The sequence below is a fragment of the Cetorhinus maximus genome, chromosome 1 (genome assembly GCF_964194155.1).
Source record: "Cetorhinus maximus chromosome 1, sCetMax3.hap1.1, whole genome shotgun sequence".
Lineage (NCBI taxonomy): Eukaryota > Metazoa > Chordata > Chondrichthyes > Lamniformes > Cetorhinidae > Cetorhinus > Cetorhinus maximus.
In genome coordinates, this window is record NC_135879.1 from 133895428 (window position 1) to 133922620 (window position 27193).

The 27193-nt window shown below is 40.3% G+C and overlaps 1 protein-coding gene and 1 long non-coding RNA gene across 4 annotated transcripts in view; one reads left to right on the plus strand and one right to left on the minus strand.

Moving 5' to 3' along the window:
• LOC144683762 (uncharacterized) overlaps positions 1 to 27193 on the minus strand; it is a 1025508-nt gene that overhangs the window by 275035 nt on the left and 723280 nt on the right. The gene's annotated exons all lie outside the window — the stretch shown is intronic.
• The window catches only part of slc30a9 (solute carrier family 30 member 9), a 142857-nt gene that overhangs the window by 81344 nt on the left and 34320 nt on the right, over positions 1 to 27193 (plus strand). For all 3 annotated transcript variants that reach the window (XM_078547089.1, XM_078547099.1, XM_078547107.1), the window contains 6 exons: positions 6451 to 6506; positions 6742 to 6877; positions 9972 to 10011; positions 12227 to 12298; positions 23128 to 23235; positions 25909 to 26074. In XM_078547089.1, coding sequence (XP_078403215.1) covers positions 6451 to 6506; positions 6742 to 6877; positions 9972 to 10011; positions 12227 to 12298; positions 23128 to 23235; positions 25909 to 26074 — 578 coding nt within the window. The remainder of the gene's footprint in view (positions 1 to 6450; positions 6507 to 6741; positions 6878 to 9971; positions 10012 to 12226; positions 12299 to 23127; positions 23236 to 25908; positions 26075 to 27193) is intronic.

A 27193-nucleotide genomic window follows, 5' to 3' on the forward strand; every position in this document is an offset into this window, starting at 1 on the left:
CTCAACATCCACGTTTCACTCTTTGCCTGCAGCCATTATTTTATTTTAAAAAAACGCACCCAGCTCCTTCATTGGAGGGAGCTCCAACTGACCTGGCTTTCACTCTACTGAACAGCTATTTTTTCTCATTTGGTTACCCTCATCCTCACAAAATATCTCAAGATCTCTCACCCACACCCTGCTATAAACTGAGAAGCACCATCTTTACATAGGATATACGGCACACAAACAGGCCACTTGACCCAACCAGTCCATGCCAGTGTCTAAGCTCCACTTGAGCCTTCTCCCATTTTTCCTCAGCTATAACTATCATTGTACATTACCTTTTCCCTCGTGTACTTGCCTAACTCCCTGCTAAATGACTATTTGCTTCAATCACTCCCTGTGATAGTGAGTTCCAATTTCTCATCATTCTTTGGGTAAAAAGGTTTCTTCTGAATTCTTTACTGGATTTCTCGGTAACTATCTTGTATTGATTGCCCCTAGTTATGTTCTCTACAAGTGGAAATATTCTCTCTCTGTCCACTCTAACTCGCCCTTTCATGATTTTAAAGATGTGTATTCGGTCACCCCTCAGTGTTTTTGCAAGATAAGGGGGTCAATCCTTTCCTGATATGTGTACCTACCTGTTTCTGGTATCACCCTTCTCAATCTTCTCTGCAGCCTCTCTAGTGCAGTCCTTCTGTGTTTGACTATCTTCCCACACCCCACCCCCAAATTTAGTGTCACCTGCAAATTAAGTTAAATTTTTGATTCTAAAGTCCAATTCGCTAATGTAAATTGTGAACAGCAGTAGTGTCAGCACTAATCCTTGTGGAACACCACTTCCTACCTTCTGCCACTCTGAATAGCTACTCTCTACTCCCATGCTTTGTTTTTCTGTCTTGAAGCCAGCTAGCAATCTGTTTTGCCACTTGCTCCCTGACTTTGCCTTCTCTGGCCTTATTCATTAGTCTATTATGGAGCACCTTATGGTCTAATTGAGGACCTTTTGAAAATCCAGATAAATTGCATATACTGCATTGCCATTATCTAGTTGCTCTGTTACCTTCTCAAAAAATTCAATAAGGTTGGTGAAACAAGATTTTCGTTTTTGAAATCCATACTATTCATTGTTGTATTTTCCTTTTCTGGATGTTCTTCTATGCTCTCTTTTAGCAAGGATTTCATTATTTTTCCTATAACACCCTGAGCATGTTCTGTCAACTTTTTTTATTGATTGTAAAGTATTTTGTTACATGTTCCTTGATAATTTAATTTCATAGTTCCTCTTTTACTTCCTAATTTGCTTTTTGAAATCCCTCCTAATCTTGTTGGATTCTCTCTCATCCTGCAATCCTCTGCTGTCCTATGTACTTAATATTTGCCTCTTTCCTAACTCTCAGTTGTTTCCTTATGTCTTTACTTATCCATGGAATTGACCTAGTGTTTAGTTTCTTTTTTCCTTTTTAATATATTTTCTTTCACTGTGAACACTTTTTAAATGTTTCCCCATTGTTATTCTGCATCATTGTTTGCCAATATTGTTGGCCATAATATTTTCCAAAGTTCTATTCTCAGCCCCTCAAAGTCAGATTTTCTCCAATCTACTAAACCGTTTTTCATCATGTCCTTCCCCATCATCTTAACATGCATTATGTCATGGCCACTATTGCCTAGACGTTCCCTTACTTTTACTTCTCATTTCCTATCTGCTCTGGTCCATTCCCCACAAATATATACAATAGTGAATCTTCTATTATTTCACTTTTTACACATTGGGTTAGAAAGGAGTCCTTTACACATTTTAGGAACTGCATTCCCTTATCCCCTTTACCCTACCTCTTCTGTCCTATTAGAATCAGGGCAGTTGAAATTCCCCATGATTTTTTATTTTAACTCAGTTCCCTCATTTATCTTCATATTTCTTCCTTCACCTCCTTTCTAATATTAGGTGATCTGTAGATGACACCCATTAGTGTGATTGATCCTTTATTATCTTTACCCATAAAGCTTCTATTTTTGCCTTGCTGATAGTTAAGTCCCTTTTTTCATTATTTAACTCTAATAAGTACAGCTACTCAATCTCCTATCTTTTCTTCTCTATCTTTTGCAAATTTGGTATATCCTGCAATGTTTAATTCCCAGTTCTGATTTTTCTGTAGCCATGTCTCGGTAATCCCTATTATGTCTGGTTCCTCCTTATGCATGATTGCCTCCAGCTCCCCTGTTTTATTATGGACACTGAATACATTGCTGTTATGGACATTTTAACTCATTTTTAATAGGATTTCCTGTCATATTGTTTAACCATCTTCTCAGACACCTATTCTGTAGCTTTATTCATTCCATTGTCATCAATAACTTCCCTTACTTTATTCTTTCCTATGCTTTCCTTCCTTTTTTGTTTACAGTTAGGATGCTTACGTTTCTCGTAGATCTTGTTGAATGCACATGGTCTATGACTGACTCAATTATTGTGCTGAAGAGGAGTGTTGCAATGAGCATAAGCATTTTGTTGGGAAGAATTTCTTATATCTGATATCCTAACAGTTAGGGCTCAAATCCAAATTATCCAGCAACTAAATAATGACTTACTTTGGGAGACAGGTGGGAGGTAAGTGTTACGACGATATGTCATGTGCAGTGTGGACTATTAACCATTAATTTCATTGATTGGTGTAATGCTTTGATTGTTTTTTAAAAAAGAAAATAGACAGCTTGAACTGCAAAGACAGTGTTAAAATGGCTGCAGAAATCACCTGACCTCCAAACTGGCCAAGTTTCTAACAGCCTCTAAAAGCAGATTCCTAGGGGATATGCCTAGGCAGTTTGTATGGTGGACTTCACATTAAGGACCCCCTATCTGTTTCAATGGTATCTTGATAGCTTTGACAATGGGTGATTGAAATTCCTTTATTAACATGGATTGCCCTTCATTGTGTGCCAATAACCAGCTGTTACATGGTCGAAACACTGCGTGTGAAAAGCTGTGATTATAAGCTTCTCTGCAGAAAGTGTCATCCAGAGGAAGCCCTGGAGAATGCAACATTGTCGGCTTCTCTCTCTGCTCCTGTCCCCCTCTGTTCCCGCACTCCTATTTCCAAGTTCAGGATCCTATCTCTGTCAGTTCTGTTATATTTGAAATACATCACAGTGAATTTCAATCAAAAGGAACTTCACGTGCCATAACATCCACTCTGGATAAAGACGGATTGCAGTAGAAGAGACTGTCTCCAGAAAATAATTGGCCATAACCCTACTGGACTATCAAGACCACCAAAGGAGCATCGGAACATGTATTTCTTTATTTTCTTACAGGCTTTAACTCTCATCAGTTCCACCTCCCCACACTGTAACTGATTCTGCTTTGCATGTGAGTGTGAGAGCGTGATTCAGGATGCGCTTTTACCCATTTAACAAGTCTCAGATTTTTACCTGAGTGAGTTTTGACAATAAAACTACTTCCTTGTTGACTCAAGAGATATGGCTGTCTTATTTCTTCATATAGCTTTATGCACAGTTAAGTACATCTTAAATTGAAAAATCATAATTTTCTAAAAGTTTGAACTCTGTTATAACCAGCCTCAGGAGTTTGAAGGAGAGGAATTTATTCACCCCTCCGGACTTCGTTGTAACTTTAAGAAGGATCTCACAGATCAAAATAGAGAAGAGCTATTAGACTGATCCTCAGTCTCAAGGCATTTATACTTGCCATGTGATTGTTATTTAGTTTTGTATGTTTATTTCAAGATAATTTTGAAGTTTCTTGTTAATGGGTTCTGTGATATAACCGTGAAATAGAAGTCCCTTAAATGTCTTGACTTTATCCCTCTGGTATAGTTTATAAAACTACCATTGGATAAGCCCAAAAAACTAAAGCATATTCAATTTCACTGCCTCTTTAATTTTGCATTAACATTAATTATCATAACGTATATAGTTGTTTAGTCCACTGAAAGGTAATGCTTAAATACGAGAAGAGTAAACATGGTCATATGTGATATTTCCTGTTAACAATTGGGCCATCTCATTTGGTGTTATGAAGGATTTGAACCTGCAGAAATCCAGTGGCTACTAATGAAACTACATGACCTGATGCCAGTGATTGTTACTTGAAAAAGACACCTATTAGTCTCTTTCTTCATTTTTTCTAACAAAAGGGAATTGCATTTTATTTGGTGCATAAAGCATTTTTGCTTTTATAAATCAGTTTTACCTTTTGTATGTTTGGTCTTTGACCAGATAGGTGCTGGTGCAGTATTAGAACTGCTCCTTATTCACACTCACAAGGGATATGAATCAATGGCCCATATTTTGCAGTTGAAATAATGGTAAGCATAGCATCACTTTGAAGGAGGAGTAAGTTGAACAGCAGCTTCCACATGTGCGGTTAAATTCGGAGATTCCCTGCTCTTTCAGAAGCCCCACTATGACAGTATCTTGCCGAGGGACTCAGCATTCAGTAACATGGAAAACTGTGAATTAAGTGTAGTACACTGCACTACTAAGGGAGCACTACATTGTTAGAGGTGCCGTCCTTTTGGATGAGACGTTAAACTGAGGCCCCACCTGCTTGCTCAGGTGGATGTAAAAGATCCCATGGCACTATTGATCCACAGTGTCTTGGTCAATGTATATCCCTCAATCAATGCTTTAGGTTGCTTTGGCATGTTGGGGGAAGGTTGCGGTCTGCATTTCGGGTGGGAAACAGAAGCCTGGGTTTCCTCAGATGCCCTAGACTCTTAACTACATGGCATGCATGCTATAGCCCCAACAGGTTCCCCGCCCAGAAAACTGCTTGATTGACGGACTTGGCATCCAGTCAGGTGTGGGACTAGCGAGGTGCAATTCATGACCCGTGAACAAATGGTGATATAGTTCCTAGTCAGCATGACGTGTGGCTTGTAGGGGAGCTTGCAGTTGGTGGTGTTCCCAGACATTTGCTGACCTTGTCCTAGTTGATGGCGGTCATGTGTTTGGATGGTGCTGTTGAAGGAACCCGCAGTGCATCTTGTTTCTGACACACGCTGCTGCCATTGCATCACTGGTGGAGGAAGTGAATGTTTAAATTGGTGAACGGGATGCCAATCAAGCGGGCTGCTTTGTCCTGGATTTTGTTCAGCTTCTTGTGTTGTTTGAGCTGGACTCATCTGAGCAAGTGGACAGTATTCCATCACAAGGATAGTGGACAATCTTTGGGGAGTCGGCAGTTGAGTTCTTCGCTCCTGAATTCCCATCCTCTGACCTGCTCTTGTAGCCACAATATTAATGTGGCTAGTCTAGTCAAGTTTCTGGTCAATGGTAATCTCCAGGATGTTTATGGTGGAGGATTCAGTGATGGTAATGCTGTTGAATGTCAAATGGAGATGGTTAGATTCTCCCTTGTTGGAGATGGCTGTTGCATCGTACTTGTGTGACATACATGTTACTTTGCCATTTAGCAGCCCACGCCTGATTGTTGTCCAGGTATTACTGCAATTGCGAACAATGAACATGCTTTCCCATGGAGCTGAATTCAATAGGTTCCAGCCATGTGAGGGGAGCATTGGTTTGGACAATTACTTTTCTCTAATTTGTGATGCAATACCTGTATCCGACAGACGAGGGAGCTTCTAAGCAATACATTGGTGAAGATATCAAAATGAACACAGCCATTATTGCAAAAACAAAAATACCTGGAAAAACTCAGCAAGTCTGGCAGCATCTGTGGAGAGGAACACAGTTAACGTTTCGAGTTCGAGCCATTATTGCAGTGACATTCAGACATTTCCATGTTAATCCCTTCGTTCAGTTGCAACCATTCTAGTCTCTGCTCTGTTATGGCTGTTGTCTCCCCGGGGAAAGGAGAGAGGGAGAAGAAACTGTGGATGAGCGAACATTGTTCACGCTATGCGTGATTCTGTATACAAAGTGCAAAGCGCGGGTAAGTGAAAACGCGAACCAGGAAGTCTCAAACGGCGGGACTTTACTGTATATTTAAAATACTAGCACCTCCTAGGAGTAGTTTGGCTGCCTGCCCCCTGTCCTGCTTTGGTAAACCTGGAAGGTGGATTGGAACCGGTTTCCAAACTGGGAATTTTTCCCAATTTAACTCACACGCTCACCCATGTTAACATTCTGCCACCGCCCCCTTGTGCTTCAAAAGGATGCTTCAGTCTGGTTAAGGAGATGCACAGTTGCTTGTTCTGATCACAGGGGGCCATGCTGTTTTGGATTTCCAATTATTGCAAGTTCCAGTACAATAGCACACAGATGGTCTGTTGGTAAGTGTAAGTATATTGAATGGCAAGCATTGCTTGCTTACCACTAACCACAAAAAATCTGGGCCAATATCTTTAGATGATTTTGTTTAAAAGTGAGTAGAACGGATTTATTGGTGGGTTTGCTATTTGATATTATGTTCTCTTGTTAATTGTTTCTAATACTACTCCTAAACCTAAAGTTGTCATGGATATTTTTTTCTTGCAGGCTTTATTAGCAGTGGGTGTCAGTCAATCTTCCAGGACCCCAGATCCTGGTCATCCGTAAGTAAAACGTAATTTTGTTTGTTTTAAAAGAGTGAAAATAAGGGTTGATCACTACCAATCTCTGTAGCAGAGTTTGTCATAGATATAAAAGTAAAAGTTTTTTATTGCAGTAGCTGCCGCTATTTTAAAATGTTTGCGATGACCATGCATTACTTTAATTTTAGATTGCCCATCTACAAACTGTTGTAGTTGCCTTTGCATTTAGTTTTCTGATTTTTTTTTTTAAATTAAGGTACGGATTTACAAATATGCGTTACATTGCTTCCCTCATTAGTGGGGTTGGAATTTTTATGATGGGTGCAGGGCTCTCCTGGTATCATGGAATTATTGGACTTATGAATCCTCATCATATAGAATCCCTAACATGGGTAAGTTCTGTATTCAAATACTTCGGAAATAAATTGTAGAATTAATTCTGAGAGAGAAATTACAAATGTGCTGCCTATTGCAAAAACCAAATAATTGTATATCTGAACCAAACTCTTCTCTTTGTATAATCTAATCATTTTCTAATCTGAGTACAGTAGTCTGAACCAAGATCAATTTGGTTGAGTAGAATTTCAGTGGCGCTAGAGTAAGAAATCTGCTAAACTGTCTCTCAGTTTTTCCAAAGATTTTCCCAGTCAGCTTCCTCACTTACTAAAACTATTAGCTTTAATTTGGAACAAGTTTTAAAGTACTCATGTCCTAACTTTCTGTGCCAACCTGATCATGAAGGAAGTTATCAGTTGGTTACTGTAATAACTGATCTTGGTCAGATATGCTTTGTTATACTATTGCCAATGTTGATAATTAGTCAATCAAAGTGCCAATGAGCAGAGTTGATCATCTGAATTCTAATCTCAAAGATAGATGTTCGCCCATCTGAGAAATGTTCTTCAAAGAGAAGGAAGGTTGGAGAGGTTTGGTACTTTCCATTTAAGAGTACATTCTAAGTTTCTGTTAGGTGTTTTGATTACTACATGTATACATAATATAAATGTGCCTTTTACCAAATGTACCTTTTTTACCTTCATGGAAGCTGACATTTTAAACTGTTTTGCATAAATTACGGGATGGCTTGTGTGCATTGCAGAGTAACCTCACTGACTTTAAGGAGCTGATGCTCTGTTCCAGGTTGGGTCTGATCTGTGAGCTGCTGTATTCTCAACAGGCAGAGAGCTTTTCAGATGACACATGACTCCTGTGTATAAATATTACCAACTGATTTTGGTGTTCTACAAACACAGATCTGGCAGTTGGCTGTTGATTTCAGCTCCTCCTCCCTACCCCCCCCCCACCCCCACCAACCCAATCCATTTATTCCATTTTCCCATCCATTCAATATGTATTCCTGTACTAAGCAGCATTCTACTTGAATTGACAGGGAGGAGGAAATCTGTTTTGAGACCTCTGTCAGTGTTGTGCTCCAAAAGTTATGCAATAATGGTCAAGTTGATTTGTTGCCAAATTATTTTTCCCTTCCCCTCCTTGGTGAGAGAAAGTATAAAATATCTATCCTTTTTCAAGATTTTAGTCCACCTGTGATAGGGAATTTAATAGAAATTGTAACTTTTATTAGGGAGTAGGTGTTCAAGCTTAGAAATATGCTATTCAGCAAGATGATAGGAATCAAAGACATTTATTGAGTTTAACAGGAATTAAACATACAATAATATCAATTACATATATACAATGATAATACAAATAATAATTACACATACGCTTGAGATATTTACAATACAAGACTGAAAAATTCACTGTGTCACACAAGTTTTGTGCTCTTGGGGAGGGGGGGGGATTGGCTGGTCAATTCAAATTCTGAAGTATCTATTCTAACACCCTTTCTATACCTTTCTTTCACTCTAGTTACATGAGAATCAGCATATCTTTGAGTATTATGTTTGAATTGCCTGGACTTCAGTTTTAACAAGAACAGCTCCCATAACTTGATTCACATTCCCTCTATGGCATGTGCCTTTTCAAAGCTAGAACGAACAAAGATTTTTTTGTTGCTTTTGTTGCATTTATTAGCAAATACTGCCTGCCTGAAATCCCTTTTACTAACTGGATGTTACTAACAACTCACTTAAAACCTCAAGTTAATACAAAGGCTTTCAATTCTTCATGACTGTTGTTATGGTCCTTAGCCAGACCATAGGTTGTGGGGAGGAGATCAGGTTAGGGACCAATAATGTTTTGTTTAAAGTAGAAAAAATTTGAGATTCAAGTTGCTTACGAAGTGAATAAAGCCACAAGATTCCATGGGTTTTGAAGAAACAAAAATAAACTTTACTATACAAATTTAGACAGATGAAACAGGTTACAATATCTATCTTATTCTCTAATATTCAGGGTAAGTATGAGGTACATGTGAATTAAAAGGCTAACCGTGGTCGGGCACACCTGTGACCAAAGCAGACTCCATGGATTTCTCAACAACCCACCCAGACGTTTGTCACTTTGTAAGCTAATCAATCTTACTGAAACTTCTTCATCTTATGAGGGCTTCCAGTCTCTACCTTTGAAGATCTTGCCTTGGAACTCTCTCCAAAAGTCACTCCCACTTGGAAGGCTCCCAACAATGGCCCATCTCGAAGGGTTTCACTCTCTCCTTCTGAGATTCCTTTGCCCTGAATCTCCGAGTACACTCAAGCTTCACCTTCCAAGCACAGTTTCAGATCTTTGGCTGTGCCAAGCAGAACACCACTGCTCCAAAGTGGTACCTTTGCCCCACTGGCCCACAAAACAGAGTCACCAACCTTGGGCTACCTTCAGATTTTCAGGGCTTCTCTCGTGCCCACTTTGTTCAAAGTCTGCTTTCTGCATCTCTTTCTTTAAAACGGCACCTATTTCTCTGCTCCTTTCTTCTAAATTAACTGAATGGCACCCATGTCTGTCCCCTGGCTTTGTCCCTTACCTGGTATTTCTTTTGGGGATCTTTCCCTGTCCCTTCCCTGGTTTGGGACCTTTTCCTTGTTCGCTTCCATGTCCTCTCCCTTGGGAACACTCACTACATTAACGCTCTGTATCAGGTCATCTGACTCGTCTCTTTTCCTTTCTGCACAGGAGTGCAGGGCTGGTCCCCGGCCTGAAGAATGTAAAAATAACCAAACTGCGCATATGCGGCCTGTTCTGGCCAGCCATGCGCAGGAGACCCGAGATTCGTCGGGAACTGGGAGTTCCTGACCTACGATCTAAAAGAAGGTAGTATTGAGTTTCATCACACTAAAGTCAGTGAGGTCTGCATGGTACTCCACTTCAAAATGATGAGTTTTAATTCTAGCTTGCCTGATGGAACATGTTGACTGAATCAAAGTGCTGTACAACAGGATTATTTTGTTGGCTTCTGTGTTTTTAATGTTTTAAAAAAAAAAGTTTTGGATTGAATGTTAAATAATTAATAAAATAGAAGGGTTTCAGTTTGCTCGACATTATTAAATTTTTTTTAGCATTTTATTTACTGTTCAATTTGTTTTTCAGGCATATTTTATCTTGGCTGGCTCATTAGTATCTGAAGGAGGTAGGGTCATTGATTTGGAACACTGCCATGATGTTCTCTTAACTATTTTCATCCATGGTATCATGAACAGGATAAACTTGCCTTACATTTTTTCTGTTCTTTTCAAAAGAACTATGCTTACATGCAATAAAAACAGAAAATGGTGGAAAAACTCAGCAGGTCTGACAGCATCTGAAGAAGAGTCATACGGACTGAAAACGTTAACTCTGTTCCTCTCTCCACAGACGCTGTCAGACCTGCTGAGTTTTTCCAGCATTTTCTGTTTTTATTTCAGATTTCCAGCACCTGCAGTATTTTGCTTTTATGCTCGCATGCATGTGTACGCACTAGGCTTTTGTGTGAAACTTGTAAGTCTTTTGTGATGTTTTATTCTGGTTCTGCTGGACAACCCCTTATTTTACTACTTAACTACTCCAATGTGGATAATTGCCCAGGTATGTCCTGTACACAAAAGCAAGACAAATCCAACCCGACCAGTTACCATCCCATCAGCCTACTCTTGATCATCAGCAAAATGATGGAAGGCGTCATCAACAGTGCTATCAAATGGCACTTGCTCGTTGACGCTCAATATGGGTTACTCCAGGATCATTCAGCTCCTGACCTCATTACAGCCTTGGTTCAAATATGGACAAAGGGCTAAATTCCAGAGGTGAGGTGAGAGTGACTGCTTTGATATCAAGGTAGCATTTGACCAAGTCTGGCATCAAGGAGCCCGAGCAAAACTGGAGTCGATGGGAAACGGGGAAAAGTCTCCACTGGTAGGAGTCATACCTAACATAAAGGAAGATGGTTGTGGCTGTTGGAGGTCAATCATCCCAGTTCCAGGACATCACTGCAGGAGTTCCTCAGGGTTGTGTTGTTGGACCAACCTTCATCAGCTGCTTCATCAATGACCTTCCCTCCTTCAGAAGTGAGGATATTCGCTGATGCCTGGACAATGTTCACCATTCGCGACTCTTCATACTGAAGCAGCCCATGTCCAAATGCAGCAAGACCTAGACAATATCCAGGATTGGGCTGACAAGTGGCAAGCAACATTTGCCCCACACAAGGTCCAAGCAATGACCATCTCGAACAAGAGAGAATCTAAGCATTGCCCCCTGACATTCAATGGCATTACCATCGCTGAATCCTGGGGGGTTACCATTGACCAGAAACTGAACTGGACTAGGCATATAAATACTGTGGCTACAAGAGCAGGTCAGAGCTTAGGGATTCTGCAGCAAGTAACTCGCCTCCTGACTCCCCAAAGCCTGTCCATCATTTACAAGGCACAAGTCAGGATTATGATGGAATACTCCCCACTTGCCTGGATGAATGCAACTCCAACAACATTCAAGAGGCTTAACACATCCAGGACAAAGCAGCCAACTTGATTGGCACCCCCTCCACCTGCACCATCTGCACAATGCACTGCAGGAACTCACCAACACACCTTAGACAGAACCCTTCCAAACCCATGACCGCTGCCATCTAGCAGGACAAAGGCAGCAGATGCATGGGAACACCATGCACCTGGAAGTTCCCCTCCAAGCCACACACCATCCTGTCACTGGGTTAAAATTCTGGAACTCCCTCCCAAACAGCACTGTGGGTGTATCTGCACCACATGGACTGCAGCGGTTCAAGAAGGCAGCTCACCAACACCTCCTAAAGGGCAATTAGGGATGGGCAATAAATGCTAACCTATCCAGCGATGCCCACATCCCATGAATGAATTTTTTTTTAAAAATTGTTAATTTGATTGGGAACATAATTAATTTGTATCCAATTCTCAATTAACATATTAAATCAAACATCTTTACAAATTTAAAACATTTCAATTTGGTTTAAGTTACCTTGAGAAAACATTTTAAGCAGCCATAAGGGTCAAGATTTTTAAAACTGCTCAGGTCCTTATTCTAAACTATGGATGTTTTGTACTCTTGGCTATTGCAGCTAAATATCCTGCTTCTATTCCTACTTTGTAAATATAATTATCTATTATGCTCAATTTGCCCCATAAGAATAAACTGAATTGTCTGTTTTATTCAGTTTTATATTCTTCCTTTTCATCCTTTTTTCTTAGATTTTTGCTAAAAAAAAACATTGCTGATTGCCTAACTTTTTAATTTTCTCATACTGATTTTGTTGCTATAAACCATAAAATTATAAGTTTCCAGGGGTAAAGTAGTTTTGTTGCTGACATTATCCTGTTGTATTTTCTTTACAGCAACACTTTTAGTGGCAGTAAATGAACTCCGAAAGAGTGCTCGAGCTAGAGGAATAACTTTATATCAGTATGGTATGCCAATTTTACATTTAATATTATAATACAATTTTTTTAAAAAAGCTCCAACTGCTCTGCAAGTATATGAAGCATCCTGACAGCAGGATATGTCTATGTGCAGGGGAATTTTTCACAAAGCTGAGTAAGTATTTACTGTAGATGGTGATGTGAATGGGGGGTGCAAAATTACAATATACAGTTTAATACTCTACTGAAGATTGACACCAATTAAAATAGAAGCAGAAGTTCCAGATGTCCATTCTTCTGTATCCACATGTGAGATCCATCACATCATTCAAATTTCCCAATCCAACCCTAGATGAACTTGTGCAGCCAGTGAGAATTTTAAAGGATAGAAGAGGAAATATATACATTTAAGTTTAATAAAGGAATAATAGCAGAGTAAATTGAAAATATTCTTCAGCTTCTTAATCAATGAGCTTCCCTCAATCATAAACTCAAAAATGGGAATGTTCATTCAGTACCATTCGTGATTCCTTGGATAGTGAAGTAACCCGTGTTCACATGCAGCATGACCTGGAGAACATCGTGGCCTGAGCTGATGAGTGGCAAGTAACATTTGTGCCACACAAGTGCCAAGTAATAACCAACTCCAACAAAGAGAATCTAACTATCTCCCCATGACATTCAACTGCATTACCATTGCAAAATTCCCCATACTCTGGGGGTTACCATTGACCAGAAACTTAACTAGACCCAGCCATATAAATACTGTGGCTACAAGAGCAGGTTAGAGGTTGGGAATTCTGTGGTGAATAACTCACTTCCTAACTCCCCAAAATCTGTCCACCATCTACAAGGCATAGGTCAGGAGTGCGATGGAATACTCTCCAATTTCCTGGATAAATGCAGCTCCATCGGCACTCTAGGGAAGAATTTTCCCATCGGCAAGCTGGGGGGGGGGGGTGCCACTCGCCAACACGTAAAATGACGCACGGTGATGTCAGCGGGCGTCATTTAAATTGTCAGTTTGGTGGGCGCACAGCCGCGTTAGCTGCATGCCCGCCGTACTGTCAAAGGCCTATTTTAAGGCCCTTAAGAAAGTCATTAAAGCTGTTAAGAATGCTGCCTGTCCAACCTTAAGGCGGCCTTCGTGTTTTCTATGAAACCTCATGCACGGGCGGGATGAGGTTTCATTAAGTGTTTTAAAATGTAATTTATACTTTTATTCTTTGACATGTCCCAGCTCGTGATAGTGTCACATGAGGGGACATGTTTTAAAAGTGTTATGAACCTTCATTTCAAACGTTAGCACTGAAAGAATCTCCCTGAGGCACCTCCGTGGAACCTCACAGGGAATCCCCTCCGCCCGCACACGAAGCGCTCAGCGCTTCCAGGTGTGTGTCATGCTGGGCGGGCCTTAATTGGCCCGTTCACATAAAATGGCAGCATGCACCTGATTGGGGGTGCCGATCAGGTTTGCGCTCGCTCCTGCCCGCTCTGCACAACCCTGACAGGGAAAATTCTCCTCCTAAGCTCAACACTGTCCAGAGCAAAGCAACCTGTTTGATCAGCACTCCTTTCCACCACCTTAAATATTAATTCCCCTCCACCACAGTTGCAGAGTGGCAGCTGTGTGTACCATATACAAGATGTACTACAGCAACTTGTCAGGTCTCATTTGTATCCTGAACAGCTTGGTTAACACATTCGGTTTATTTTCAAGGTAGACTGTTTAGGATAGTGTCATCTAGTCAGAATGCAGCAACGTGCCTCTGTGAAGGAAGCCCAGCTGTTATAGAGACATTGTCTGTGGGCGCTACTATATTACTTCCACCACTGTGAGAAAGAATGGAGCTGCTACACTCGCTATTCCCATGGGGCCCTGATAGATGGGAAAGCTTAACACCATCTAAACCAACAACTTCTACCACCTAGAAGGACAAGGGTAGCAGATGCATGGGAACTCCATCACCTGCAAGTTCCCTTTCAAGTCATACACCATCCTGACTTGGAACTATATTGTTGCTCCTTTGCTATTACTGGATCAAAATCCTGGAACTCCCTAACAGCACTATGAATGTACCTACACCAGATGGATTGCAGCCAGTCAAGAAGGCACCTCACCACCATCGAGGACAGTTAGGGATGGGCAACAAATGCAGGAATTGTCTGCGATGCTCTCATTCAATGCACGTTTTTTTTTAAATTGGCGGATTAAGCTACTTAATGTTATTCTTAATCATATTTTTGGCAATTTTGTTGATGCTTCATATTGTTATCTTTGTTTCAAGGTCTTGATGTGGCTGAAATGTTACAATCACAATGCACTGCCTCCGCCAATTTTGTCGTGACATTGTAGGCACATTCTACTTCTCACATCGCCAGCCCGCAACACTCTTTTCTCTTCTCCCCGCCCCCCCCCCCACCCCCCCCCACCGCTCCATCTGGACCTTTATGGAGCAAAGGAGAGAATACTAGTTGGGCTGAGTTTGGGGTGGTTTTTGCGAGGACATGGGTTCAGGAACTTAGCTCATCTTTGAATGACAGAGCAGACTGAGGCCCTATAGCACCAGACAAATTTGGTTACAGATGGCTAAACAAGTTGTATGCTAGAAATGCACAACTATATTCTCTTTAAAGTTTGAGGGAATTTGCAGACGATATCAGGGAGACTGAAAAGGATAGGAGGGAATTTGGGGATCAAGAAATGAAAGGTGAGGGAGGGATTGAACAAACTAAAAGCTGCTGAAGTATTGTGACAAATGAAGAAATGATTCCAGGAGCAGCATTTGTAACCCATTCAGTGAATTTCACACAGGTGTTGATGATCTGTCATTGTAGATTGTGTACATTAATTATTTCCATTAAGAGTTTAATTTAGATGACTGCATAAATATTAAAATGTACCCACCTATCAATACATGACTTTATAGACATTGCATTCTCTTAGGATATAAATTAAATTTCATTTAAGTATGTGTTATTTCATTTTTTACATTCCTCTTCGGGGGTAGGGCAAAACAGTTGTTGAGAGACCTGGTTAATTTAGTAATATAAACAGGTTATTGTACAGGATTAAGGCAATTCATATCATCAAATTTGGAGTAATTTGTGACAAATTTATTTGACTGAATACAAAGTAAATTTGAAATTTTTTTGAACATCGTCTCTGTAGTCCATAATCACATGACTCTAATTGCTACAGCTGTTCTGTTTTAAAGAAAGCCATTCATGTAAAGACTTAAGGAGTAGTTTTGGAAGTTCATGCCCCCAGTATGTAGGCTCACCTGTAGGAAGTGTACATCAGAAATTTAGATATGTGTCAATCGCTATTTTCTGACTCTCAGTTTTAGTGCAAACTCAAAGTTATCCTCTTTTCATGTTGGATGCATAGTACAACTGCATTTCGAGGATCAGGAAACCTGAACTAAGCACTGCAACCCTAAATGGATTAACAAATTAGAACTGAAATGAGGAAGAACCAAGAAGGGGATAGAAACATACAGAAATGAATTCAAAGGTTGGTCAGAAGGATCTAGGGAAAAACATTGTTACTGATGTAGAACAGCACTAAGAAATTATTTCAGTATTATCATAGAAGCGGCTATCAAAGAACATATGAGAAGTAGACTCATGAAGACTCAGACGTTTACGGCTCAGAAGGAGACCATTCTGTCCATCATGTCTGTGCCGGTCAACAAAGATCTGACTACACTAATCCCATTTTCCAGCCCTTGGCCTATAGCCCTGAAGGCTATGGCAACACAAGTGAACATCTAAATACTTCTTAAATGTTACGAGAGTTTCTGACTCAGCCACCCTTTTAGGCTGTGAGTTCCAGACTCCCACCACCCTCTGGATGAAAACATTTCTCCTCAACTCCCCTCTTAGCCTTCTACCTCTTACCTTAAAACCATGTCCCATGGTTATTGACCCCTCTACTAATGGAAAAGGTGCCTTCCTATCTACCCTATCTTTGCCTCTCATAATCTTGTACACCTCTCTCAGGTCCTCTCTCAACCTTCGCTTCTCCAAGGAAAACAACCCCAGCCTATTCAATCTTTCCTCATAGCTCAGACCCTCCCACCCAGACAGCATCTTGGTAAATCTCTTCTGCACCCTCACCAGTGCAAGTTTAGGCAAACAGTGAAGAAACAGAGGATAAGCACAAAATAGGAAAAGTATCAGTTTTTTTAATATATTCGTTGAAGTATTTACAAGTTAAGACCCTGAATAACATGGATCATAACTCATACCGAAGTGGAATTTTAAAAATTCAGTATAAATGAGATGGAATATTCAGATAAGGATAGATGGTATTTATCCTGAAGGGTTGGGAGCGACAAGGGAGGAGATTTGGGAGATATTGATCATTGAGGGAGTCGATGAATACTAGGGACATTTTGGTAGCTTGGAAATAGGTAATATGGTGTCCATTTTCAAAAAGGATGACAAAGCAGATTCAAGCAACAACAGACCAATTAGTCTTCAATGGGGGTAGAAATTGAATGATTATCAGGTGTAAGTTTGAGGATTACCTCAAGCAAGTATCATTCAACATGGATTCAGAAGGGTAAGATTCCACCTGACCAACTGCTTTTAGTTTTTTGTAAATATACCTTAATTGGCCTTTGATAAGCCTTATGATAGAAATATTTGCATTTATATAGTACTTCCATAACCTCCAGGCGTCTCAAAGTGCTTTACAACTAGTGAAGTACTTTTTTTTTTAAACGTAATCAGTTTTGTAATCAGTTAATTTGCGCTCAAACAACAGTGGGATAATGACCGGCTAACCTATTTTTTTGTAATGTTGATTGAGGGATAAAGATTCATCGGAACACCAGGAATAACTCCTAGTTAACGCTTTGAAATAGAGCCATAGGATCTTTTACATCCACCTGAGATGGGAGCTTAGTTTAGCGTCTCATCTGAGACAGCACCTCCAACAGTGCAGTGCTCCCTCAGTTCTGCGCTGGAGTGTCAGCCTTGATTTTTGTGCTCAAGCCCTGGAAAGAGGGATGAGTCCTGCAGGCAGAATTTAGGAAGTTAAGAAAGAAACAGGCAAGCAGGACCTCCAAGGTAGTGATCTCCAGATTATCACATGGACTGGGAACAATGAGTATAGAAATAGGAAGATAGAATAGATGAATGTGTGGCTGGACAGAAGGTGCAGGAGGGAGGGCTTTAGATTCCTGCAAATTGGACCAGGAACCTTATGATTCAGAGCTGAGTGTGCTACCAACTGAGCCACGGCTGACACTATGGTGTACTTATACTTTTAAAAAGCGTTTGAAAAAGTGCCACATGACAGTGTCCTGTGGAATGCACATCCTGTTCTATGTGAGAACTCCAAGGCGCTTCTCGTGTCCTGGACAATCACATATGCAGGAAGTGCCATCAACTGGAGCAGCTCGAGCTCCAGGTTTTGAAGCTGTAACTGAAGCTGGCATCAGTGCAGTGCATCTGTCAGGATGAGGGTTTTTTGAATAGCACATTTCTGGAGGCAGAGGGAATGGGTGACTGCCAAGCAGTCTAGGTGGACCAGGCAGGTAGTGCAGGTGTGTTCCGAGTGCACCTCGTTCACCAACTAGTATTCACTTTTTTAAATTATTCATTCACGGGATATGGGCTTCGCTGTCTGGGCCAGCATTTATTGTCCATCCCTAGTTGCCCTTGAGAAGGCGGTGGTGAGCTGCCTTCTTGAACCGCTGCAGCCCATGTAGCGTAGACACACCCACAGTGCTGTTAGGAAGGGAGTTCCAGGATTTTGACCCAGCGACAGTGAAGGAATGGTGATACATTTCCAAGTCATGATGGTGAGTGACTTGGAGGGGAACTTCTAGGTGTTGGTGTTCCCATCTATCTGCTGCCCTTGTCCTTCTAGATGGTAGTGGTCATGGGTTTGGAAGGTGCTGTCGAGCCTTGGTGAATTCCTTCAGTGCATCTTGTAGATGGTACACGTTGCTGCTACTAAGCATTGGTGTTGGAAGGAGTGAATGTTTGTGGATGTGGTGCCAATCAAGCGGGCTGCTTTGTCCTGGATGGTGTGAAGCCTCTTGGATGTTGTTGGAGTTGCAGTCATCCAGGCAAGTGGGGAGTATTCCATCACACTCCTGACCTGTGCCTTGTAGATGGTGGACAGGCTTTGGGGAGTCAGGAGGTGTGTTACTCGTCGCACAATTCCTAGCCTCTGACCTGCTCTTGTAGCCACAGTATTTATATGGCTAGTTCAGTTTCTGGTCAGTGGTAATCCCCAGGATAGTGGGGGGATACAGTGAAGGTAATGCCATTGAACATTGAATAGCAATGGTTGGATTCTCTCTTGTTGGAGATGGTCAGTGCCTGACACTTGTGTGGCGTGAATGTTACTTGTCACTTCTCGGCCCAAGCCTGGATATTGTCCAATCTTGCTGCATTTGGACGTGAATTGCTTCCGAATATTGAGAGTGGTTCCTCTAGGGAGTTCAACCAGACCCAAGCTCATGCCATCATGACTGGCACAGCTGTATAAGGGGACAGGAGGAAGATTGGGAAAGCAATAGTGATGGGGAATTCTGTCATTAAGGGAACAGACAGAAGTTTATGTGGCCACAGACGTGAATCCAGGATGGTATGTTACTTCCTTCATGGCAGGGTCACAAATGTCACTGAGCAGAGTACTCTTGAGGGGGGAGGGTGAATAGCCAGCAGTGGTAGTCCATATGAGTAGCAACAATGTCTGCAGGCAGATTTCAGGGAATTGGAAAAGAAACAAGCAAGCAGGATCTCTGAGGTAGTAATCTCTGGATTACTCCCAATCCATGTGCTAATGAGTATAGAAATAGGAAGAATGTGTGGCTGGACAAATTATATAAGAGCTTTAGATTCCTGGACTCTGGAACTGTTTCTGGGGGAAGATGAGATCTTTACAGGCCAGTTGTGTTGCACCTGAGAAGAGCTGGGACCAGTGGGGAAGGTCTAAACTAACTTGCTGGTAAGTGAGAACTAGGAAGTAACAGGACAAACAGGGTGCAAAAAAATTGAGACAGGTAGCATTGGAGGAAGAAATGGTAAGATATTAGGTTGGAGTGAGATGGATGCAATAAGGTCTAAATTAGGTTTACTGAGCATGAATATGAATGCACAGAGTAAGAATAAGGTTCGTGAGTTGCAGGTGCATACAGCCACATGGAAATATGATTTTGTGGCAATAACAAAGATACCAGCTCAAAAAGAGCAGGTCTGGGTACTAAGTCTTTCTGGACGCAAGATGTTGAGGAAAGCAAGGGAAGGAAGGAAAGGGGGAAAGGTATTGGTTAAAGAGAATATTTCAGTGCTGGAGAAAGAGGATATCTTAAAGGTATCAAAAACAAAATCTATTTGCTTAGAACTAAGAATTAATAAAGGTATCATTGTCTTATTGGCTGTATTTTATAGGACACCAACTACAGGGAAAGATGTGGACAAACAGGGGACAGTGATCATAGTATCATAAGATTTAAATTAGCTATGGAAGAAGACGAGGAGCAATCTAGAGCAAAAATAATTAATTGGGGCCAACCTTCCAAACCTCTACTGCCTTGAAGGACAGTGATAGCAGACACATGGGGAACTTACAGTTGGTGGTGTTCCCACTAAAGCCACACACTGTTCTGACTTGGAACTACATCGCCATTCCTTCACTGTTGCTGGACCAAGATCCTAAAACTCCCTAACGGCACTGTGGGGTATACCTACACCAGATGGACTGCAGTGGTTCAAGAAGGCAGCTAGCCACCACCACCTCAACAGTAATTAGAGATGGGCAACAAATGCTGGCCTTGCCAGCGATGCTGACATCCCACATAAAATAAATTAATGGGGTAAAAATGACTCTGGTCCAAGTAAATTGGAATCGAAGAGCTGGATTTTCATCAAGGGAGGATTGCAGGAGTTGGGAATTTTTCCCCCCTCCCACCCCCCCCGAGTCTGCGATCCCGTCTCCAGCTTTGAGGAACCCACCCATCCTATTTTCATGTCGGGGAGGCTAGCATGGGCTAGAAACGGGCCTGCTACTTCTGGAGGCGGGTGGATGGCAAATCTGGCGGTTAGAAGGCTGTCCGTTTACTGCAACATTGGCCCAGTTGTAATCGTAACCGTTAAGCCCTCTAGCCTCACTTCCCCACCCACTCCCATGCACCCCATGCATCCTCCAATCAGTATCCACTATGTACAGAACCAATGAGCCATTGTCAAGTCTTTGAAACGCTGCTGAAACTAACAACATAAGCAAATACTCTGAAAATCTCAAAAAAACTGCTCATCTTACAACCTCAGGTGTCAATCACGCACAGCCATTCATAGTATCAGTGACAAAAAGTGTTAATCAACTTCACGCCCCTTAATCTTGTGTAAATAAATACACAGGGCATTGAAAAATATCTTCAAAGAAAGATCAGTTTATTACAAGGTAATAAAGATGTCAATCAAGCAAAGCTAGCACTCCCTGCAAGCTAAGTCAAAATTGCCTAGAGGGCTGAGTCCATCAGCCATTCTTCAAGCTCAGCCAAATATTCATAATGAGACGATACGGAAAAATGTTTAGCCATCTGCTCAACGGTTGCCAGATGGCCTCATTATGAATGCTTCACTAAACCCAGGTGTATTATCAGAGACAGTGACTTATCAGTAATGGGTTTTGCAATACTAGATTGTGGAAGAATTCCTACCTCAAATATGCTGTTGGAGATTGAGGTCCATGGTCTGGAAGTGTTTGATTTTTGGAGCACCAGACACTTGAAAGAGGAATTCTCCCAATGGGCATATTGGAATGGTGTGCCCTGGATTGTAGTCTAGGGGTTTGTAAGTACTGAGAGGAATCCTCAAAACTGGAAGTAGGAATGAAGTCTGGGGGAATATGTTGCTTTTGTTGGGGTGGCTTAGAGTCTGTCAGTGTTTGGTTATGGCTGTAATGAGAGCAACAGGATCTAACTACAGTCTTGGGAGAAGGTGGCCTAGTTAATAGTGCCCAAGTGCAATTAGTGCACACGTATGAGCAATTGGGCTCCACCCCTTGTCCATGTTTTCACCAGCAAACCTCCCCCTCAACCTGTCTGCATATTTTTTATTTCAATTCTTGGGATGTGGATATCATTAGCCCTTAGAAGGTGAAACTCTGCCTGGTTGTTTGGCACTTAAGAGGGCAGTTAAGAATTATTGTATTGATGTTGGACTGGAGAAACTTCAGTGCCATACCAGGTAAGATTAGCAGCTTTCCTTCCCTAAAGGACTAATTGGTTTCAACGACAGTCCAATAGCTAAATGGTCACTCTTACTGATGCTAGTTATTGATTTCAACTGAGTTCAAATTTTCAAAATGCCATGGTGGAATTTGAACTTGCATCTCCTGCATCATTAGTCCAGACTTCTGGCTTACTATTTCAGTAGTAACCACTATAATATGTGGCCTTTGAATCCCCAGGAACTCGAGCACCTCTACTTTTCCCCCTTTGTCCCAGCTTTTATATCTGCATTGTAAAACAATCAAGCATAAATGTTTTGTTTCTTAAAAGTAATGAAGTGAAAGTTGGAGACAGATGGTGTGCAATTTCTAGTTGTGCCTTCCCACAGTCAGCAGGAGCATAAAAGCAAAAAATTAGTGTATTCTTAGCAATTTTATCAATTCATAGTGTGTAATCAAAATAAATTTCCATAGTATATAGTGTGGTTTTTTCCTCTAGAAAAGAATAGGCTGAGGCATGACTTGATAGAGGTCTTTAAAATTATGAAAACTTTTTATAGGGTCTATGTAAAGATGTTTGATATGTGGGGAGTCTAAAATCAGGTGTCATAAGTATAAGATGGTCACTAACACATTCAATAAGGAATTCAGGTGAAACGTCTCGACGCTAGAGTCGTTACAATGGAACTTGCTACCACATGGCTAATTGAGGCAAATAGAATAGATGCATTTAAAGAGAGGCTAAATTTGTATTGGTTAAGTGGCTTGTTATCTTGTTATCATTTGTACCACATGCTGATTATTTTCCCAGCCATTAACATTTCATTTCTGTTAGAAACTGGTGAAACAGCTGCATACAATGCACTGTTCTTTGGTGTCCATGCTCTGCTGGCAAAATAAAGGACCCAGATTCAGTAAAATAGCTTCTGACTTCCACTGTGTACGTGATTTCTGTAAACTGATATTTGGAAATGTTTCTGATCAAATAATGGTTTTAGAAAGAAAGACCTGCCTTCATGTAGTGCCTTTCACAACTTCAGTTTTTGCAAGGTGTTTTACAGCTTATGAAGTACTTTTGCTGCTCTACAATAGGAAACATGGCAGACAATTTGCATGAACAAGGCACCACACTGCGCTGTGAGGAGTATCAGATGAACTGATTTACCAAGCTGATGTAGTTTGAGGAATCAATTTTTGTCAGGGCACTAAGGGAAAACTCCCATGCTTTGCAACAAAATAATACCTTTTACATTCGCCTGAGAGGGCAGACAGCCTCAGTTTAACATTTCATCCAAAAAATTCTACCTCTAACAGCGCAACACTCCCTCGGTAAAGGAAGATTTGCATTTATATAGCACTTTTCATGACCACTTCAGAACGACACTGAAATATCAGCATAGACTTTGTTCCCAAGTCTCTTGGGACTTGAACCCGACAATCTTCTGACTCAGATATGAAAGTGCTGCCACTGGACCACTGTTTTGTAATGTTTTATGATGTAATCTGCATACCTCTTGGCGCTACTGCACGGCACTCACTGTCCACTATTTTCCAGATATTCAGTGCAACACTCTGATTCTAAAATAAATAAAGCCTCTCCATTTTTTAGCTTATAATTTCTCTTAACTTGTTCATTGTACCTCCAGACCACTAACATGCAACCATATTTGTTTCCTAGTGATGCATGGTCACGATCCAACCACTAATGTTGTTCTGTTGGAAGACGCAGCTGCTGTGTTAGGAGTGTTGTTAGCAGCTAGTTGTATGGGGCTAACTTCTCTTACTGGTAAGATATAATGTTAATGTAATCATTTGGATGACCAATTCATTTGTTTCTCATTTTCCTGTCATATTTGGTACTTTATATGCATGTGAAAAAGATGTACTACAGCATAGGAGCTACATTAAATGATTTGGAGAAATCAATATTAATTACATTTGCATTTAACGATGCAGTGATATGTTCTTGTAAAATAACCTTTTATCTATTTCTATTATGTAGATATCTATAGAATCTATTTCTATATTCTCAAAGGGAGTAACATAAACAGGGTAGCAATGTGTTAAAAACAAAAACAAAAATACCTGGAAAAACTCAGCAGGTCTGACAGCATCTGCGGAGAGGAACACAGTTAATGTTTTGAGTCCGTATGACTCTTTAACAGAACTAAGGAAAAATAGAAAAGAGGTGAAATATTTTTCCTTAGTTCTGCTGAAGAGTCATACGGACTCAAAACGTTAACTGTGTTCCTCTCCGCAGATGCTGTCAGACCTGCTGAGTTTTTCCAGGTATTTTTGTTTTTGTTTTGGATTTCCAGCATCCGCAGTTTTTTGCTTTTATCTTAGCAATGTGTTAAGTAAGATTACGTTGATTCCCCGAGGCTCCCTTTCAAAGCTACCTGTTAGGTTCCTTCTCATTTTGATAACTCCTTTCTCTGTGCCCATTTTGCCATCCAGTCCTTTTTTTGATCTTTTTCAACACCCTTACTGGTAATTTGTTCAACAACTCTGTAGCTGAAATAAGTTGCCTCAATTTACCATTTTCCTTTGACTTTCCCTTGAACTTAAACATCCATAGTCCTTGAATTCTTTACCTAATAATAGGTCTTTTCTGAATCTAATTTTCCCATTTCCCTAAAATACTTAAGACCTCTCAGCCCATCCTCCTCATCTTTTCAAGACATTAAACTCCTGGATGGACAATCAGCATCATGTCCTCACCTAGATTCCCTCCAATAACCCTACAACCTTTTTGTGATGAAGGGATCAAAACTGAACAGAGTATACCAAATGTGAGGTCTCCAAGTCAGATACAACTACTCTTCCTTTGACCTACAACTTCTCTTCCTTTGACCTACGAGTCTCACTGCTAGCTATACATGAACATTTATTTCCAAAGCTGTGAACACCAAACAAATGTTTTTAATGACTTACCTGTCAAATTTATATCGTGCTTTTAAGATAGTAAAACCTCCCAAAGTGCTTCATTGGAGCATTATCAAGTCGGATACCAAGCCATGTAAGGAAGATGTTGGAAGAGAGAACTGAAAGCTTGGTCAAAAAAGTAGGTTTTGAGTAGTGTCCTAAAGGAAGGTAGAAAGACGGTGAGGCAATACTGAGCTTAGGACCTAGCAGTAATCTGTTAAATTAGAAAACATAAGGAATCGTAATGTGTCAATTTGGGCAAAAAAAGGTTTATTTTAAAAAAGCTAACGTAGCATCTTTAATTTTAATTCTACAAAAGTGTATCTGTTGATTCAGCATATTTTCAGGCGAGCGTCACCATAAGAGTTGAAACGAAACGAAATAACCTTGTGCTTCAGTTTGCATGCATAAAATGTCAACATTTGTTACATCTCTCATTCCCAGATTTCATTGTGAAGTCACACCAATGCTGCTATTCTTTTTTTTAATTTGACATTCTCTACCTGCTGTTGTATAAAACAACTTATTAAATTATACAGCAGTACCATATTAATGTTTTTTGTAACATTTCTGATTTATGCTTCTGGTGAGCAGAGCCTTCCCACTGGAAGCATGAAGTCAGTTGTCCCTTTAGTGATCTGGAACAATATAGAATTTGACAGATGATGAATCAAGATTTATTTTTTAAGTAAATAATTTTGAAATAAAAGTTATCGTGATGATCGATAATGTGAGGGTAGAAGGATAGGTTCTTGAGGCTACATTATTTTTCATAGCCTAATCTTGTGCTTTAATTATCTGCCATGAACTAAACCCCACACACGCTGCAAACCTGAAATTTGAAAAAAAATAGAAAATTCTGGAAATACTCAGCAGGTCAGGCAGCATTTGTGGAGATGGAAACCATTTTCAGATCATAATCACTACTCCCATTTTCGGACAGCAGCTGTTAGTATTGATTCTGCTGTAGTCAGATCCAGCTCATCTAGACCCATCTTTTGTTTCTTTGTTTTGTCACATGCCAACATCTCTTTTGTCATTTAATCTATTTTGCCTTCCATCCTAATAGAGACTTTCCTTTATATTATTGCCTCCCCTCAACCCTCTTTTCCTGCCTCTATATTTGCTTAAAACCTGTCACATCTCTAACCTTCTCCAATTCGAATGAAAGACCATCAACACGAAACATTATCTGTTTCTTTCTCCACAGATGCTGCCTGACCTGCAGAGTATTTCAGTTTTTTATTTCTGTATCTTCCATGTTGGTGCTTCACAGTTAACTTTTATCCATATATAGTACTTGTCCCATGCTTTTAATATCTGTACAAGCAGCTCCACAGCCTGTTTTTTCTGAAATAGTGTCCTTATCAGCAAATACAGAAAATGGAGACATAGGTTCATTGATTTGCTTTAAAAACTTGCCTAAAATGTACAATTGGAATGTTTCAACGTATACATTGTTTGAATGTTTTGGTGCTGACACAGTTGAGCAGTTTAAGCAGTTACTCACGTTGAGCATCCTTGTTTTATTCAGGTAATCCCTATTATGACAGCATTGGCTCCCTTGGTGTTGGAACACTGTTGGGTACAGTTTCAACATTCTTGATTTACACAAATACCGAGGCTCTGATTGGGAGGTCTATTGAGCCAGAAAATGTACAAAGGCTTACTGAACTTTTGGAGAATGACCCTTCAGTAAGGTAACTGGGTGGGTTACTCTGCCATCCATTTGGAAAGCCTAAATGGCTTCAAGTGGTGTTTCAAGTGGGCTGTAAAGTGTATAGGAGTAGATTTCCTTCTGGGATGCAGAATATTGCTTGAGTATGTGACTGAGTCTCCCCTATTTTCATCCATTTATGTTAAAAGATGAGAAAAGGGCAAGCTCTGTTTTCAGCATTTGGTCCTTTTGGCACAGTTTTCCTCTATGCACCACATCCAGACTATCTTTTCTATCCAAGTGTAATTGGAGAACAACCTGCCACTTATATTTTGCTTTGCTGATTTTTTAAAAAAACAGTAGCATTATAATGAAAGTTCTGGTTCAAATGAATTAGCAAGGAAGATGGGAATGTAGGAAAAAGGAGCAGAAATGTCTAACAACATTAAAAAAAACAGTTGTGATGTATAAAGTTAATGGGGTTGATAATGCAAAGCTCAACATTAAAATACAACAGAATAAATATTCATATTGTGTGAAATGGCATGAATTTGCATGCTTAATGCTTTGTCAGATTAAGTTGTAGTTGAGCCATAGTGATAATATTTCATTCAAAGTTAAAGTAATTCTGTCTGTTAAAGGTGAATTGTAAATTTCAGACTCAGATTTTGATTGATTAGTTCCAATATACAATGTATGGAACAGTCATATCCTACGAACTTTTGTGAGAAAAGGAATTCCTATGCCAGACTTTTGATGGCTAAGTCATCAAAGCTGCATGATCCCAGAATTGAGCTTGGCAACATTACTATTGAACACGTATGACTGGTTGAATATAGTGGTTTTGCAGTGTGAATTTTCCAACCAGAATAAACCTTACCGTTAACAGAAACAGTTCTTAATAAGTAACAGATTTCGCCATCATGTTGGTTCTGAATCATAGTTACTATTGAGTTACTGGTTTTCAAGAAAAGTTATATGTAAAACACAGAAATTAAGAGCCAGAAATTCCTGAAAAAATTAACCAGTTGATAATTATTGACAAAACAAGGGGTGTTGTGCTACTTTATTTCATTAAGAATACTGATTGGAAAATAAAAACAAAATATTTCAGTGGGATATAAATAAATGGTGCAAAAACCCTACTGTTCATGAATTAATT